At 37.8% G+C, this 17307-nt stretch overlaps 1 protein-coding gene across 1 annotated transcript; it reads right to left on the bottom strand.

Annotated features, from left to right (window-relative positions):
• Positions 1 to 7241: 7241 nt before the first annotated feature.
• Positions 7242 to 7844, bottom strand: LOC123988148 (vicilin-like seed storage protein At2g18540). The gene has a single exon (XM_046287185.1). The coding sequence runs from the start codon at positions 7842 to 7844 to the stop codon at positions 7242 to 7244; it is 603 nt and encodes a 200-aa protein (XP_046143141.1).
• Positions 7845 to 17307: the final 9463 nt, after the last annotated feature.

Below are 17307 nucleotides of genomic sequence, written 5' to 3' on the forward strand. Positions count from 1 at the left end.
CATGAAGATCCTGATATAAAGATAAATGATAGGGATGAAATTTTTCTTCTTGAAGTATCTGTATTATACTTTTAGAAATGCCAGTTTCACGCTCAAGTTGTCTTAAACTTACATGTGGATTTTCGTTAACATTATCTACAATACTTATTTTGTTCCTTTCGTTTCTAACAGTTCTAGTTCTTACACGTTTTTATACAACACTACCAGTTTCGCGGAAATTACTGATCACCTTTGCATACGTACAACGCGATGGGCAATTACGATCTGGATACTTATCTTTGTACATTCGAACTGCTTCCCTTAAACACTCATCAGCTTTACCGTAAATGAATACCATATCAATTTTCTCTTGCGTTGAGTAATTCATTTCAAACAGTACGTCGATACACTGATAAATTGAAACTGATTAGGCTTTCAAACCGTTAGGTATCATCAGTATTGCGATAGTAAACAAGTTTATTTACATTCACGCTCTTGATTGTCGAGTCTTGATCAAAGCCTACGATCTCCGTAGACATCAGTTTTACGTAAAACTTTAATTTGCGAAGATCAAGGTCATTTCAAGATCATGTTATTTAGATATCTGAATGTATTTTTTTATCAGCTACACGATGCCTTGATGTCAAAAAACACCGATGACCTTGATAACTCCGAAAAAAATGACCTTGGAAACAAAAATATTTTTGCAACATATTAGCCTTTCGATACCATTTAAATAGTATATCAAACATTTTTTGCAGCTTCAAAATTGTAGGAGATATTTAGGTGGCCTTATTTAAATGGACCACCCTGTGTACACTCTAAATTTTCTTTACAAGCTCCGTTGGGCGCCAACCACGGTAGAGTGGAAGTTCGAAAAGGGGGAAGGTAAGGAAATCTCGTGGTTTTACAACAGAAGGGGGTCACGCGGCTCGACCATATCAGGTCGTCACAGGCTACTCGGGGGAGTACGCAAGGGCAGGAGATACGTAGGATGGGAATCTCAGAGGTTGAGGGTTCCAGGACGCTCTTCGCGTTATGCAATCGGGAGAGAACTAAGTGGTGGAACAGGGTATCTTCGGGGGTAGAATAGTAAAGGGGGCCGGTGTTGCGATTTACAATAGCAGCGTAGTAACAATACCTATTTGCTCGTGCTCGCACACACACTCACTCGGAATAGCGTACGGCTTTCTCAAATCGCTTTTTACAGATCACGTTCTGAGATCGGTTTTCTCAATACTCGCCTGCTCAAAGTCTCAAAATCTTAATCTCGCCCTATCGCCATCAATACGAAAATCTTAATAATTCACTGTGTAACTTCACTGTGAAACATCGCGGGTATTAAGCTGTTACAGTCTCTTTGAGTACCTTACCGTGGTAAGTATTCTTGTTTTAGGTGTCAAGAAATATGTAGAATTTTTGTAGTTAATTGGCAACTCGTTGAAACACTTTTTGGTTTTCCGTAGTTGACAACTTACTAGGATACACTGGACGATGTGTACTACCTCTCCTGCTGAGAAAGCCATGTGACCTGGTTCCTTTGTGATTGCCAGGGCCATTTCTTTTGGCGCAATATGTATCAGTGATGAGGCATTTTGGATCACTTGTTTCTCTAGGCAGCGCAGCAGTTGTTTAACGACGTCTTTGTATAGTTGCGTTAACTGCGTACGCAAATGCTTTTCCATGTAAATAAATTTCGAATTTACGTAGGTAAAAATATCTAAATTCTGCACGGAAGTAGTTTGTGTCCGGGGAAGTTTTTCTTCTTGATCCGTTTCCAGGATCAACAGTTTTGGGTATTCCGTCTTCATGAGGGTGTACCCGCAGAATATTGCGTTGTGCGTTGTGGCCAAAACGAATGTCGTGACATCCGACGTGACTATATAGTATAAAGAATGGGTCCACTGGAACCCTGAAGTAAGATTTTTGTTGCCCTTCCTTCGTACAAAATACTGTACTTGTTGAAGTGACGATATTCCGTCGGTGACGTTTCCCAGAATGTGTGTCCGGCTTCGGGATCTAAACACGATTCGTCTTGGAGTCGACAATGATATCCGGATATTAGGACCAGCTGATTCGATAAAAATTTCACTGTCGTCTCGTAGCTTTGAATCGTGACTTTAACGAGTCCTTGAACCACGACGTTCGTTCAAGATTCGAACGGGTCTGCGTAATTCGTGCCGATGCACGACCCATCCATGATGACAATTCCTGCTAGTGTGAGGCTGAAGAGCATCGATGTATTCCCTCTGAAGCCTGATACTTGCACCGTTGGAGATGTACATAGCAATTGCTCCTGTTGCATGGAGCATTCTGCAGGCTTCCCTCGTTGCCGGGAAGATATATTGTTGTCTACCGTTTTGTACGATAGACGTGTGCGAATGCATGCCGCAATAATAGATCTTTAGGATGTGACGTGGGTGCATACGTGTTGTGGTTAGGGTATATTAAATAAATGAATCGCAAATGGTTTGATATAATAAGGAAATAAAAGTATATATATTTAATTATGAGAAATGAAATAAAAGAATACATGTAAGATACATCCTTTCGCTCTGAAGGACTGTCGGCCCGGGCAACGCCAGCAGCAGTCCGATGACGCATTTAAAAAACAAAAACTACTTCAAAGAAGTACGCCGCCTTCGAGACGTCTAGAACGCTCGATCACACACATTACACACATGCTAATATAGACGAGGATACTCATTGTATATTGGGATGAGCTAAACTGAGATACGCTCCCTGGTGACGAAAATCAGAACTAGAAAGAGTAGAATACGTACAAAGTGACTGAATTGTGTGAAAAATTAAATTAAAACTTAGGTAGGTACACTTTAATTATCATTAAATTTTTGCATATAAATTGAATCTATTTTTAGCTATGGCCGGGGTCAAATTTCCTCCTAAAGGTGGCAAAAGTAACATATTTTGCTGTGTTTACGGTTGCAATAGCAAGGCATCCAGGAATCCGGAGTTAAGTTTTCACCATTTCCCAGAAGTTGGAAAAACAACAATTCAGTATATAAATAAAATGGGAGAAATTGAATTTATTGATAGAAGAAAGTTGTGGGAACAGAAATTAAGAATGGGTAAAAAAGTAACGCCAAGTATGCGAGTTTGCTTGCTCCATTTTATCGAAGACGACTACTCAACGTTTACAAAACCAAATTATCCAGCAAAATGTAGATTTTTAAAAAATATTGGTGTTCCATCTATTACTTTGCCTCAAAGTAACTTTTATCGCAAAATACGTAATACATACTTCATTTATATCTTCCGGTGTTTATGCTGCAGGGAATGTACCGATAGCGATGAAACCTTTCACATTTAGTAGAAGGTATATCCGCGATGATCCCACTTGCAAAAATTTATGAAATCTGTTGTTTATTAACAACTTAAATTCGGTCAATTTTTTTTCGGTTTATGGTGATTAGCTAAGCAACAGAAACCTAAAATCACCTTACACTATCCTACAAATACTACTGGTTCCACTAAAAAGTGTGAAATAAAATAATTTTTAACAAAAAAAACATCCGACTTCGAAATGCACTAAAAAGTGTAAAATAATCTACTTAATCGTTAAATAGGATACCAAATACATTTCAAAGTTTTCGGAGGCGGCGCAAAATTAAAAATACCCGAACAAACGATGCTGCCAATAACGATTTGATTGCGGTATGGCAAACTTGGTAATTAATAAGTCGATTGTATGAGAAATTGGCAGCACTCCTGATGTACATGCACTATACTGCAGTTCACAAGAGACCATACTTAACTCGCGGCGCTCACTAGGTCTAGAGCGATTTTTAATAACGTGTGTTATTCCCCTCTACAGTTTGCTTCTTATTATACTTTGCGATCATATAAATGGTGGGCAGAAATATATGACGTACGATAACTAATAACCGGTGATGATATTGTAAAGTTTCACGATACAATGAAATTCCTATTATTTGTCGCAAAAAAAAATGATGTGAACGCAAAGTAAGAAGCAAGCTGTAAAGGGGAATCACACGCACTATTAAAAATCTCCCTAGACCTCAGTAGGTCACTAGTTGAGCGAGTTAAGTGCGGTCACTCGTGAACTGCAGTATAGTTAATTCGCAATGGGTTTGTTGATTCCCGTTGAATATTGTTTACTTGAAATTATCAAATGGGTGATTTATCATAGGTTGCCGACGAACGAGTTAGGATCTTTCTAGTAGAGGAAAAGTTTTTAATTTTGCGCCGCCTCCGAAAACTTTGAAATGTATTTGGTATCCTATTTAACGATTAAGTAGATATTATTAATAGCTATGGAATATTGGTATAAATGAAATAGAAATTATTTTACACTTTTTAGTGCATTTCGAAGTCGGATGTTTTTTTTGTTAAAAATTATTTTATGTTTCCTACAGTTAGTAGAAGATACTGTTCGGAAATCATTTGTAATATGATAGATATTTTAAATGATGTTTTGATTGCATGTATCCACTTTCCATCAGGAGATGAAATTTTGAGAAACATGCCATTGTGTTTTAAGAAGTACACTGATACCCGCATAATATTAGATTGCATCGAAATTAAAATACAAAAACCCAAAAACTTATGTTGTCAAATAACAATGTATTCCAATTACAAAGGAAATTATACCATAAAATTTATGACTGGAGTAACACCCGGTGGTATTATATCTTTTATTAGCAATCCTTATGGCGGCAGAACATCAGACAAAGCAATTTTTGAGCAAAGTCTTTTGCTGCAACAGCTAGAAGAGGGTGTAGTGATAATGGTGGATAGAGGTTTCTTAATAGATGAATTATGTAATGAACATGGTGTAAAAGTAATTAGACCACCATTTCTTAACAATCAAGATCAGTTTTCTGCAGATGATGCAACAGAGAATGCAGATATTGCAAGTGCAAGAGTGCATATTGAAAGATTAAACCAAAGACTAAAAGTATTTGTAATATTGGGTGGTAAAATGTCTGTAAATCTTGTACCAAAGAGCAAAAAGATTATGACCATTTTATGTGCAATAGTAAATCTAAGTTGTCCTATTTTCAAGGATGACAAATTTCATTCTTAATTTCAACTTTAATTTTAACTTGATATTATAGATGTAAGTCAAACTTAGAGAAGTATTTAAAATTCAAGTACTCATATAATATATATACATATATACATATAATAAAATGTTTATATAATGTTTTTATATAAATCATTGGTTTTGTATAATACCAAATAAATCATTATTTTATATAAAATCATTGGTTTTTGTAAATAAAAAATACATTTTAATTAATCATGATTTATTCTGTTAACCCCTTCTTAATACAAATGTGATGTAACATTACATTATAGTAAATATTTTTTAAAGATATTAATATGTTATTTGTAAATTCTGGATCAAATTGTACTGTTATAACAAGAAAACTATTATCAAAAGACACATATACAATAAAGTCAGTTATTTGTACATTCAAGATTGCCATTCCAAATTGAATCTGTCCAAAATAGTTGTTTTTTGTTTTAGTATTAAATCTTTGTTTAAATATGGAAGAAATTGGACAGCATCTGATATAGGTTTTGTTTTACCATACAATGGACACTTAATTTCTATTAACTTATGAGGTTTTCTATTTTCATCTAAGGTTATACCATCTGGGCTATATCCTAGTCAAGGATTTATTTCTGGTACCACTAAGCCTATTCGTTCAATTTTAACTCCAGTGTATTCTTCATAAGTATTTCTTGCTGAAGCTTCATATTCAATGCCATGCTTTATGGCATTTGTTTTTTTAAATTCCTTTGGAAAAAAAACTGCTCTGATTTTTGCTGCTTTATTTTTTATATATGTATACAGAGCATAACATCTTGAACCTGTCACTCGAAACTGTCTTTCCTTTTTCCATGATATCTTATTGTTAAATGTCTCTTCACAAATTACCTTAGTATCTACTTTTAATGATTTTAAAAATTTTTTACAGCACTCTTTTTCTGGTTCATTTGGAGGACATACTGCCACATTTAACATTGAATGTGACGGTTGAACCTCTAAAATATCTTTTATTATATAATTATCATTTATTTCTAAAATATTATTATTTTGTTTTGGGATTAAAGGTTCATGCCTCCCAGATCTAATACGTTCATTGAGAAAATAATTACACAATTACATTATCATTGCTCTACCACTTTTATAATAGTTTATTTTACGCTTCCCTTTCGGGGTCGCGTGGCGCTTTTACGGAGCGTTTCCCCAACCTTACATCTTAATCTCATACAGAAGTTAGCTTCACCTAGCTTGTACAATGCACTAAAACTGAAACAAAATCCGCACGCTCTTTGCAACTGAAATTACCTTTGCTTTATGCGTAAACTCATGTACTGAAATAACATAACAATAAATCGTAGTCATAAAACAAACAAAACAAAACATTAGCAATGAAGAAAACAATGCAATAGACTACAATAAAAATAAAAAATAAAAAATAAAAATACCAAATATAAAAAATACAGAATGGTGATAGACATACAAATACAAGTACTAATATAAATAATACTAGTAATAATAGTAGCGATATTAATGTAGATGTGAAAGTAATAATAGTGGCACTAATACTAGAGGAGAAACCGCAAAGCGAATCTAACTGCAAAATTATCCTAGAGTAAGACTAGACTGTATAAACGAAACTTTCCAAACGCCAGAGCTGCCACTTATACAGCTTGTTAATCAGCTTTATCTCTGATCCAAAAAGCAACTTTATCCTTTTACACATAACTAGTTCATTTGCCTTACTCCAATTGAAATTGAGCTCAAACTAAACTAAAAACGCAAACTAACAGCTAAAAAGCGAAACGAAATCTACATTTGCAATTCCCTTTCAGAACTGTCTGTTTGAGCCACTGGCACTCTATAAAGATTACGCTGATACCGCAAACTTAAACTGCACTAATACCTTAACTAAATTATATTATCCTTTCTTTGCACTTTTTTAATTTTATTTATTTTATCTTCTAGTTTGTACTTCCTCTTTTCAGTCTTCAGTCTTCTCTTCCTCTGTTAGGTTTCTCTTCTCCTTCTATCTTCCTCTCCATCCTCCTTGGTTCGCTCTTTTCGGTTCCTCCTTCTTCTTCTTGTTCCTTCTGCTAACTTTGGTTTCACTCTCCTTCTTTTTCGTCCCACATCTACTCCTTGCCTTCTATCCATAACTTTCTATTGCTGTACTCTACGTCCTTTCCCTCTTTGCCCTTTCCTCTCTGGCTTTCTCCTTTATTTTTCACCTTATCCTCCTTTCCTCCCTCAACAAATCCTCCTCCACGCTTACCTTCCAAAACTCCCAGATGGCGTTTTTTTTCTTTAGCATTTTCCTACAGTCTTCTTCCTCCTCCAGCTCTGTTAGTATTATTTTCCTTCCGCCTTCTCCCATCACCTCCGTCAACTTTCTTATTTCGACCTTCTTCCCCAGCTCCATCTGCAACATGATTTTTACCCTTCTACCCCTTTCCTCTTTCTCCTCTCCTCCTACGTTTTTCCATACTATGCTTCTGCCCCTTCTTTTTTTCCTCTCCCTTTCCCTTATCCTTTCCCAGCTGTCTGCCCAGCTTTCCTCCTCAACCTTCTCTTGTTTTCTTTCTTCTCTCCACCTTCTTCTTTCGCCCTCTTCCTCTTCCGTCTCCTCTCCACCTTTAGCTTCTTCTTTCTTTTCTTTATTGATCTTCATCTCTTCTTCCTCCTTCCTTTTCTTTTTTCTTTGTCCCTTCGTCTCTGCATCATTTTCTCCTATCCTTTCTTCTCTATTCTTTTCCACTACTATTATTTTTGCTTTTTTCTCTTCCTCTTCTTGTTTTTCAATTCCGTCTTCCCCCTCCTCTATTCTCATTCTTTTGATTTCCTCCTTATTTCCTCCTTATTTCCTCTGCCATTATCCTCTTCTTCATTCTCTTCCATATTCATTTTTTCCTCTTCATTTGTATTTTCAGCTTTTTCCCATCCTTCTTCGTCTCGCCTTTTATTCTTGTTCCCTCTTTCCCTTCTCCATCCTCCTCTCTTTATCTCCTCTTTTATCTCCCCTAACTCTTTCCTTATCCTTTTTAACTCCCCTATCACTTCTTTTCCCCATGCGTTTTCCATACTTTCTACCCCTCTTCCTTTCCTTGGCTCTCACATTTTTCTTAAACTTTCTTTTCACCTCCGTACTATCATTTCGCACGTGTTAGCTTCTATGTCTGCCTTCCTCTGCCGCGTTTCCTCCGCACGTGTTTTTTCACGCTTGCCAACTTACTTTTTCCCGCTCTCGCATAGCTGCCACCTGTTGCGTGTTTCCAATCCCCTCCTCCTTCGTGGTCCTATGTCGGTATTGTCGGTTTCTGCTTTCCTCCCTTTTTGCGATCGCCTTTCGATCTATTTCCTTATTCTTTTTCGCGCTTTCTTCTCTGTTCTTCTTTTTTCGTTTTTCGTTTTTCTATCTTGTTTGCTCCTCTTATCGTTTCCCCTCCCTCTCCCTTTTCCCTTCCCTCCTATCTACTTTGTTTCTGTGAATTATTTTCTTTACTTCTCATCTCTCTCTTTCCTGCCTATTCATCCTCTCTCGCCCCCACCCTGTACTCCTCCACCTCTTTCATCCATTCCTCTCCTTCGCCAGCTCCTCCCAGCAGCTCTTTTACCCTCTCTTGCCATCCCTCATTTCTCGCTTTCCCTACGACACACCTTTCCCATACGTGTTCCCACGTCTCCTCTTCCCACCCGCATACTCTGCATTTCCTCTTATCTTTTTTTTCCCAGTATTTTGCTTCCTTAACTTCGTTTCCCGGTCTGAACCTGGCCACTCTTCTCCATCTTTCCTCTTTTCATCCTTTTTCTAAATAGCTCGGTATTCCTGACTCCTTTACCATTTTGTACCATTTATTATATCTTGATTCTATTATCTTTTCCCATCTTTCTTCCTCCTGTAGCTGCATATCCTTTTCCTCGCTTTCCTTGTATCCCATCTCCCCACTACATCTCTTGCTTTCTATCTCCTCCATTTCCATCCCCCTTTCTTGGAAGAACTTTTCCCTTTCCTCTTCCCACTTATTTCTCTCTCCACCCCTTCCTTCGTCTCTAATTAGCTGTTCCCAACAGCTCCTGGCCAGCTCCCCTCCTCTTCCTTCCCATAATTTTCTTTCGTATCCCCATGCCAGTTTTCCTGTTCTTATTCTCATTTTCCACCTTTTCAATTCCTCTCTAAGTAAGTATCCTGGGGTGCGCTATTCCACCCCTAGGGTCCATCTTAGGAACCTCTCATGGAGCCCCTCTATTTTCTTCCACTCCCTCCACCCCCATACCTCCGCTCCGTACGCTATAACAGTCCACACTAGCTTATCCCATAGCCAAATTCTTCTTTTCCAGTTTTTTCCGAATTTTCTTTTCCCAATCCCCCATACTTGCCTCATCACTATCCCGGCCTTCATGATCCTATCTTTTACTTAGGACTCGCTTCCTCCGTTTCTTCTGAACACATATCCTAGGTATTTGAACTGTCCTACCTCCTTTATTTCCGTTCCTTTCCACCACCAGCTCAACTTTTTTCATCTTCCCGTCCCTTTCCTGAATCTCATTATTTTTTATTTTTCCTGGTTCAGCTTTAGTCTTTTCTCCTCCAGATACCTTTCTAGTCTTTCCATCATCGCCCTCATATCTCCTTCTTCCTCTGCCAGTAATACCACATCATCCGCGTAGGCCAACGTATACAGGGTGTCATGTAACGTATTTTCACCCTCCTAGATGGTGGTAGGGGGGGTGATTCTGAACAACTTTTTCCTTTGCGAGCGCGTATAACGCGCGGGTTCAGGGACGGCAGCGTCGGCTACGAAGCGGGGCTTGACGTAGGTCGCGAACGAACGGCTCGGCACCCCGTTGGCATAGCACAATAAAAAAAATTGAACTGGTTGAACATTTTTAGTTGTTGTTTAAAATGAATACGGAATCTAATCTCTTGTCGTCTGTCATAATGTAAAAAAGGAACTTCTAAACATTCTAAACAACAAATAAAAATGTTTGAAATGAAATAATTAATAAAAATTTAAAAACAATTTAAATGAAACTTACCCATTCGTTCCTAAATTAACCTGCTATGCTAAAAGCAGATAATTCTCACTGGGTCACTGTGTCGATCCTAAACTTTCGAAGAACAGCTGATCTCCAGACAAGATCATTGAACCCACTCAACCACCCGGTCACTATCACCTTTCACAGAATTTTCGTTCATGTAAATAAACATTTTTATTCACTGTCACGTTGCACAGATGAAAAACATGTAATATTCCGCACTACTTCGTTTTATATTTTTTTTTTTTTTTTTTAGATAAGGTTTTCTTTTACGGCAATATTAGCGACATAGAATAGTGTTATATCTATATAACTTCGTGTACCTGCATATATATTAAGAAGGTATATATATAGAGCAGTTGTGCAGCTCTATACAGGGTGTTCCGTAACTTGTGTAACTCTCGGAAACGGGGGGTTGCTCGGGTGATTCTGAACAACATTTTCCTTTACCAAAATGTCGTTTGAAGTTTTGTTTTTGAGTTATTAAAGAAAAACACTGGCCAATCAGAGCGCGCGCCGGGCGCGCGCTGAGCCGCAGGAGCGTCAGCTTTCAACGGCGCTCGGTCGTGGTCGTAAACAAATGCATTGGCACAGCGTAGGTGTCAAGGGAAGAGTGCGATAAATGTTACATCGTCTTTGTTGTTCATGAATAACGAATGATTTCACATTGTTATTGATTTAAGACGATGTAACATTTGTCGCACTCTTCCCTTGATACCTACGCTGTGCCAATGCATTTGTTCACGACCACGACCGAGCGCCGTTAAAATCCAACGCTCCCGTGGCTCAGCGCGTGCTCTGATTGGCCAGTGTTTTTCTTTAATAACTCAAAAACGAAGCTTCAAACGACATTTTGGTAAAGGAAAATGTTGTTCAGAATCACCCGAGCAACCCTCCGTTTCCGAGAGTTACACAAGTTACGGAACACCCTGTATATTGTTCTACTATACCAAAGCTATCGCGCACCGTGAATTTCATACTAATAGCCAGTAGCATTAAGTGCAATCTAAGTAAGACATAGATATAGATGACGCGTGCTCTATTTTTAGAGCCTTGATTCTAGTTAGACATAAGTGTTAACTTTAGTACGTTAAGTTTATTTTTATAATATTGACACTGTTATTTTTTATGGTACAATAAACGTATGCTTTATAAAAAAAAAAAGTACTTGCTTCTATCCTTTCTCCCAGCTCTTTTTGTCCTTCTCCTAGCTTTTTCATCATCTCCTTCAGTTCTCCGATTCCTCCTTCTTCCTCTGTTTTCTCCTTTTTCCTGTCGGGGGACCTCTCTATTAGACTGCTTTCTCTAAATATCCACCCCTCTGCTTGCGAACTGCCCCCCCCCCCTCCTCTTTCTCTCTCCTCCTCCTCCCCTGGTTCCGTTCCCCTCTTCCATTTCCAGATTTCCTCTATGCTGGACATATTTCCTGTGCTCATGCTCTTTTCTCTCTTTAGTACCTCTACGTTAGTCGGCCTGCCTCGTCTCACCCCTTTGTCCAGTTTTCCTGTCTCTTCCTTTCCTTCCGCTGTTTTTCTCTTCTCTTTCAGTTCTTCTTTCCTATGCTGCCAGCTGTCTTTCTTTGCTCCTGGCTCTTCTTTGTCCCTGGTCATTCCTTGTGCTCCCCTGTTTGCTCTCCTGACTCCTAGATGTCTCTTCCTGCTCTCTCCTTCCTCACTTTGCCGCGCTTTCCTAGCTTCTGCTCTCCCTAATCTCATACCCGTGTACAGTAAAACCTGGATAAATGCAACGAAAGAATGCTTGGATAAGTGCAACATCGCTATCCCCTCCACTTGGGGGGATCCCCCTAGGCGAACCGAGCCGCTCGACGAGGAAATCGTGTAATATGATCCGACCGTAATATCGGTGTGACTAATACTAATTGAACGATAAAACTTTTTTATTTTTAACTTTTTCTTAATGAAACTTTTACTAACGCATTTGTGAGATTTTTCTGATTAAAATGACACCAAACATGATATAGTTTGAATTATATTTATAAACAATAGTAATAGAATAAACAACATAGAATTGACACCACGACTGAATATAAATGATGTCGGCTGAATACAAAAGATGTGTACGGACACAGAATGGGCATGTCGGCTGAATACAAAACATGTGTACGGACACAGAGTCGGCATGTCGGCTGAATAGAAAACATGTGTACAGACGCAGAATCGACACCTCGCTTGGATAAATGCAACATTAAATGCCCGGAATCGACACCTCGCTTGGATAAATGCAACCACTGGGTCCCAATGTTGGTTGCATTTATCCAGGTTTTACTGTACTCACTTTCTGCCAATCTTCTTTTCGCTCACAGTATTTTCACTTTATCCTGCACTGCCTCCCTTTCTCGGCTTTCTCCGCTCACTATTTCTGCTATCCTTGTTTTTTCTGTTTTTCACTTTTCCACCGTTTCACTCTTTACTCACTCCACTCAGCTCGTTACACGTCCGTTCGCAACCGCTGCCCGCACGGGACTCCGCTCTACCACTTTTATAATAAATATATTTTTTGAAATTAAAATAATTAAATATAAAAGATAAATGGTAAATCAAAGTAGATTTACGAATTAATTATAATAAATGTACAAATATTCAAAAATAAATTATAAAAATTATCCATACATGTGCTTGTACAAAGCTGAATCCCGGTTTCCATTGATAAGAAGTTCATTTATTTCTTTTCTCTGTTGTTCTGATATTATCACAGGATACTCATTCTTGAACTTTTGTTTAAAACATTCATGCTCTGAGAATGGACTTGGTAGATACATTTCCACAGATTTTTTATGAGGAATTTTCCATAAACATTTAATATCTGTGCATGATATTAAGTCTAAATCATTAACATCCATTCTGGAAAATTATTTATAATATGAAAGAAAAAAACAATTACAAGGAATTATATATAGCCATGCTAATTAAATTGTAGTCTACGAACAGATCCTGTGAATAAAAATATCTGTTTTCTTATAAGTGACATATAACTTAAATCTAATTTAATAATTTTTAACTGACATCAAAGAATTATATTTTTTATAATATGTTTATTGATAAGAATATGGAGACAAAAACAGTAATAATAAACTTACCTGTTTAGATGTAAGAAAACAGCTACACTATGTTTACACTTCTTACTTAACCCAGCTTTACAAGAACATTTCACGTCTAAAATTTTGCCGGCAGTAGAATTGTTCCAGTAATCTCATGAGGATTACTTTTTAAATGCGATGTTTGTAAACAAAACACAATAAAATGAACACCGTCATCATTGACAGTTTTTCTGCCGCAAAAAATTAAATGCTCTGCGTTTAAAATCCTCTTACGTTCGATGAAATTACGACACGAAGGTATAGATTTTGTAAAACTACATATTTCACTTATTGAAAGCTTCATTGTTTTGATAAAATGTAGGTAATTTTAAAATTAAACGTGTGCACCGTATGAGAGATACAACGGACTACAGATTACAACCTACTTTCACCGGCCATCTTACTTTTATGACGTCACGACCGCCGATCCCAATTGACAGATGGGATATTGCAACAATACGAACTGAACACATAGTAACTAATACGTTTATTACTATACATATAATTTATACATTGATGAGCGAACTACTCGTTGCGACTGCTCAGTACCTTCTGCCGTTTTTCCGAAAAAACCGCTGTCTCGGAAAATTGGAAGGGGAGAAAAAATCCTCCGACGTCAAGGATTAGCTTCATCAATTATTCCTTCGACCGAACCGAGGTTCTGGCAATCGTCACATTTATTACCAGCCCTCGAGTTCAGTGGTACACAGTATATACATACTTAGCCTTTCAAAACACAAAGACTCGGAATCTAAAACGGTACGACAGTTCGCCACAAATCGTTCAACTTCATCCTAACGCGTTTAAATATTAACATAGAAGGTATAAATTCATCTGCAGCATTCATACTGCATTACGCCTGTAGTTGTCAAACCCCTTTCTCCACTAGTAATTGCACCAACTTGATGTTTTCCTTTTTGAGCAATTATTTTAGATGATTTGTGAACAGTGAACAATCCTGTTTCATCTACATTATATATTTGGTTGGCAGTGAACTTGTATTCATCTAATATAGATTCGTATTTATCAAAGAATTCATAAACACGTTCTTTATTGAAAGCCATTGCCCTGGCGATTGATATTGCCTCTGGAGTACGTGAAAACAAGCAAGAATTATCTTTCATGAATTTATAGTACCACTTCTTCCCTGCAATTCTTTTTTCTCTATTGAAACGATGTGGTAATTTATATTTTTTTACCAACTGAAATGCAAGTTTTCTTAAATCAGTTGCACTAATCCCCAAAAAAACTTGCTTCTAAAGTGAGAACATGTTTAACCAACTCCTGCATTTTTTCAGTCATATCTTTAGGCCTTTCGAATTTGTCATTCTTATTTAATCCTTTAAAATGACGTCGTAAAGTTGGTTTAGGGATTTTATATTATCTATGAGCATCATTAAATCCAATAACACCCTGCGATAATTTGGTTAACGCCTCGTCCATATTATCTTTTTTCCAACTATTATAAATTCGCTTTGTCATAATTATGGCTTATAATATAATAAAAATTTGAATCAAAGCAACGTCACATACGACTTATCATATGGGCACTGAATTAACATTTAATAAAAAATATGATTTTATCAATAATTTAGTTGCAAAATTAACTACCAAACATATGCAGAAAATTGTAAAAAATAGCATTAAACTTACTTGATGAGAGGATTTATTACCAGGCTATGTGACGGCAAATAATAATACGTAAATAAACATGGCTGACTCAAATGTATATCTAGTTGCCGTTACATGCGCAGTTGTATTAAATTCAATATTCAAAAGGTACGACTTAGGCACAGGTATGACTTGAGCAATCTTACCCTACTCCATTCTTCTTCAACAACAGCATAGAGTTTATTTAAATTTTTTGGTTTTTTCTGTTTAATATATTTTTCTACATGTATCCATAACATCTCAATGGACTTGAGATCTGGAGATTGCGAGGACCATGGTAATATTTTTATATTTTGTTCTTTTAAAAAGTGTTTAACCCTGTGAGCTGTATGTTTAGGGTCATTGTCAGCTTGCAAAATCCAATTCCGTGGGATTTGTTCATCTGCAAATGGAAGCCAGTACCTCTTCTAATATTTCCATATATACATATTGGTTCATAATTCCATTAATGCTATGAATTGGACCAATGCCTTATAACATCATCGCTCCCCAGACCGTTCACCAATCATCCTCCTTCTCCTTTTACGATTGATTTTGTTGTCATTTTCATAAAAAATCTTCGTTAACATGGCGTTGAACGTACGTTTTCCCATCCGATCTCATTCTATTAAATTTGGACTCATCGGTAAAAACAATTTTTGACCAATTAAGTACCGTCTAGTACCGATGTTCTTTAACGAACCGTAACGCAATTTTCTATTGCGTTCAGAAATGAGCGGCTTCTTGCGAGCAGTACGACCCATAAGATTAAATTCATTCAATTTTCTCCACACTGTGCGGGCACTAATTTTGCTATTAATTTCGGTACCAGATTCATTACGAACTTGTTCCGCTGTTCTGTATCGATCAGCTTCAGAGATGCAATGAAGAATGCGATCTTTTCTGGCCGTTGTTTTACGAAGCCTTTTGTTTTATATAGTATATTGCTTGTACACACGTCATTTTGGAAATGTTTAATCTTTCAGCGATTACCGAAAATGAGTAATATCTCTCAACAATTTAATTTGAATTTTCTGTTCAGAAGTAATATTCTTTCCTCGAATTATGATTGTAGACCGATTTGCAATTGTTTATATTCTTGAACATGCCAGACTATAGCAACGATGTCAATAATATCACACGCCGCGACAGAATCAACGCAACTCAATGTACGTATACAGGGTTAAATTAAGGGGCAGTCTGAAGGGGGCCGTCGCGCGTCGTAGGTATAGAGAAATCTTAGTCTGGCCTTGTACGTACACCTATGAATTTTAATATACCTGATTGGGAAGTATTTGAGAAAATATTATTAAAGAATTTTTAATCTTTTATGTGGACAAAATGATAAATATTTTCATTTGCGCATGTATAACTAAAATAAGTTGTATTTCAAATATATTGAAAAGATATTGAATATTTTGGAAAAGTAGGATGTCAATAGATCCATATTTGGAGCTTCAAGCAGTAAATCTATACCCGAAAGTTTCAAAGGTGCTTCAATGGTGTCTAAAATTTGAAATGGCAAAAGTTATTGAGCAAATAACTTCAAAAACGGATTTAGTTAAGAACGGAATATTCTTCGAGAGAAATTGGCTTCGATCGAAAATATTCTTTGGTGAAATCCGTATGAAAATTTTACTACATGCTTTTTGTTTTGATATTTTTTACGTATATATATACTGTGACCCTTTCGGGGGTTCACTCTATAAAGGGGGGTGTCGCGAAATACAAATATGTTGGGCGCCAGCCACACTGTGGCAACCGAAATCAAAAAAGGGAAAGGGGGTATTGGGGAATTCATAATAGCGGGGATTCGGGCACTTTCGTCCGCACAGTTTCGCGGGGGAGTACGCGAGGAGAAAATAGTAGGGGAAGGGCGGTGACAGGGTCGGGATGAGTCCTCACGGGGATCTCTACGTTACGCGTGGTTCCCCAAAAAACAGGGGTCGAAACGAGAAGGGGTAGCCGTTGCCAAACTCACAATACAATATACTCGGAAAAATGGTAATCAATGGGCTCACCAAACGCCGGGTCTCCTCACACACCAAGTCTTCCACACAAAACGCAAAATCTCAATAATTTTCTTAATCGCTTTCTAAATTTCTATACGCTTTCGTTGCTCAAGGCTAATTGACGGCTCGTCGCTGCCGCTGCGATGACGAGGCCGTCGCGGGATATTTTGGGGAGGGGATGGGGTTTGGAAGGTGGCCTCTTCCGGCACGGGACTGATCGATTATCGATCTTCGTTACACCGGTGATCGGGGTCGATGGGGCTGACGGACATCCTGCGGTGACGGGTGGGCTAAGGTCTTCGGGCTCGGCGACAGATGGCTCCGGGTGGACGTTTGCGTCTGTTTTGGGTTGCTTCATCATAATTTCTGGAGATTCCACATTGCTCCGTGTTTGCTGGAGGGGTGGGTCTGTCACCGGCCTCGAAGCTCCTGTTGAGGGTGGTCCTCGTTGTGGGTCAGTCCGTCGCCTCCATCGGTCCGACACCGGTGGGCAGGGA

The sequence above is a fragment of the Osmia bicornis genome, chromosome 9, assembly GCF_907164935.1.
Source record: "Osmia bicornis bicornis chromosome 9, iOsmBic2.1, whole genome shotgun sequence".
In the NCBI taxonomy this organism is placed as follows: domain Eukaryota; kingdom Metazoa; phylum Arthropoda; class Insecta; order Hymenoptera; family Megachilidae; genus Osmia; species Osmia bicornis.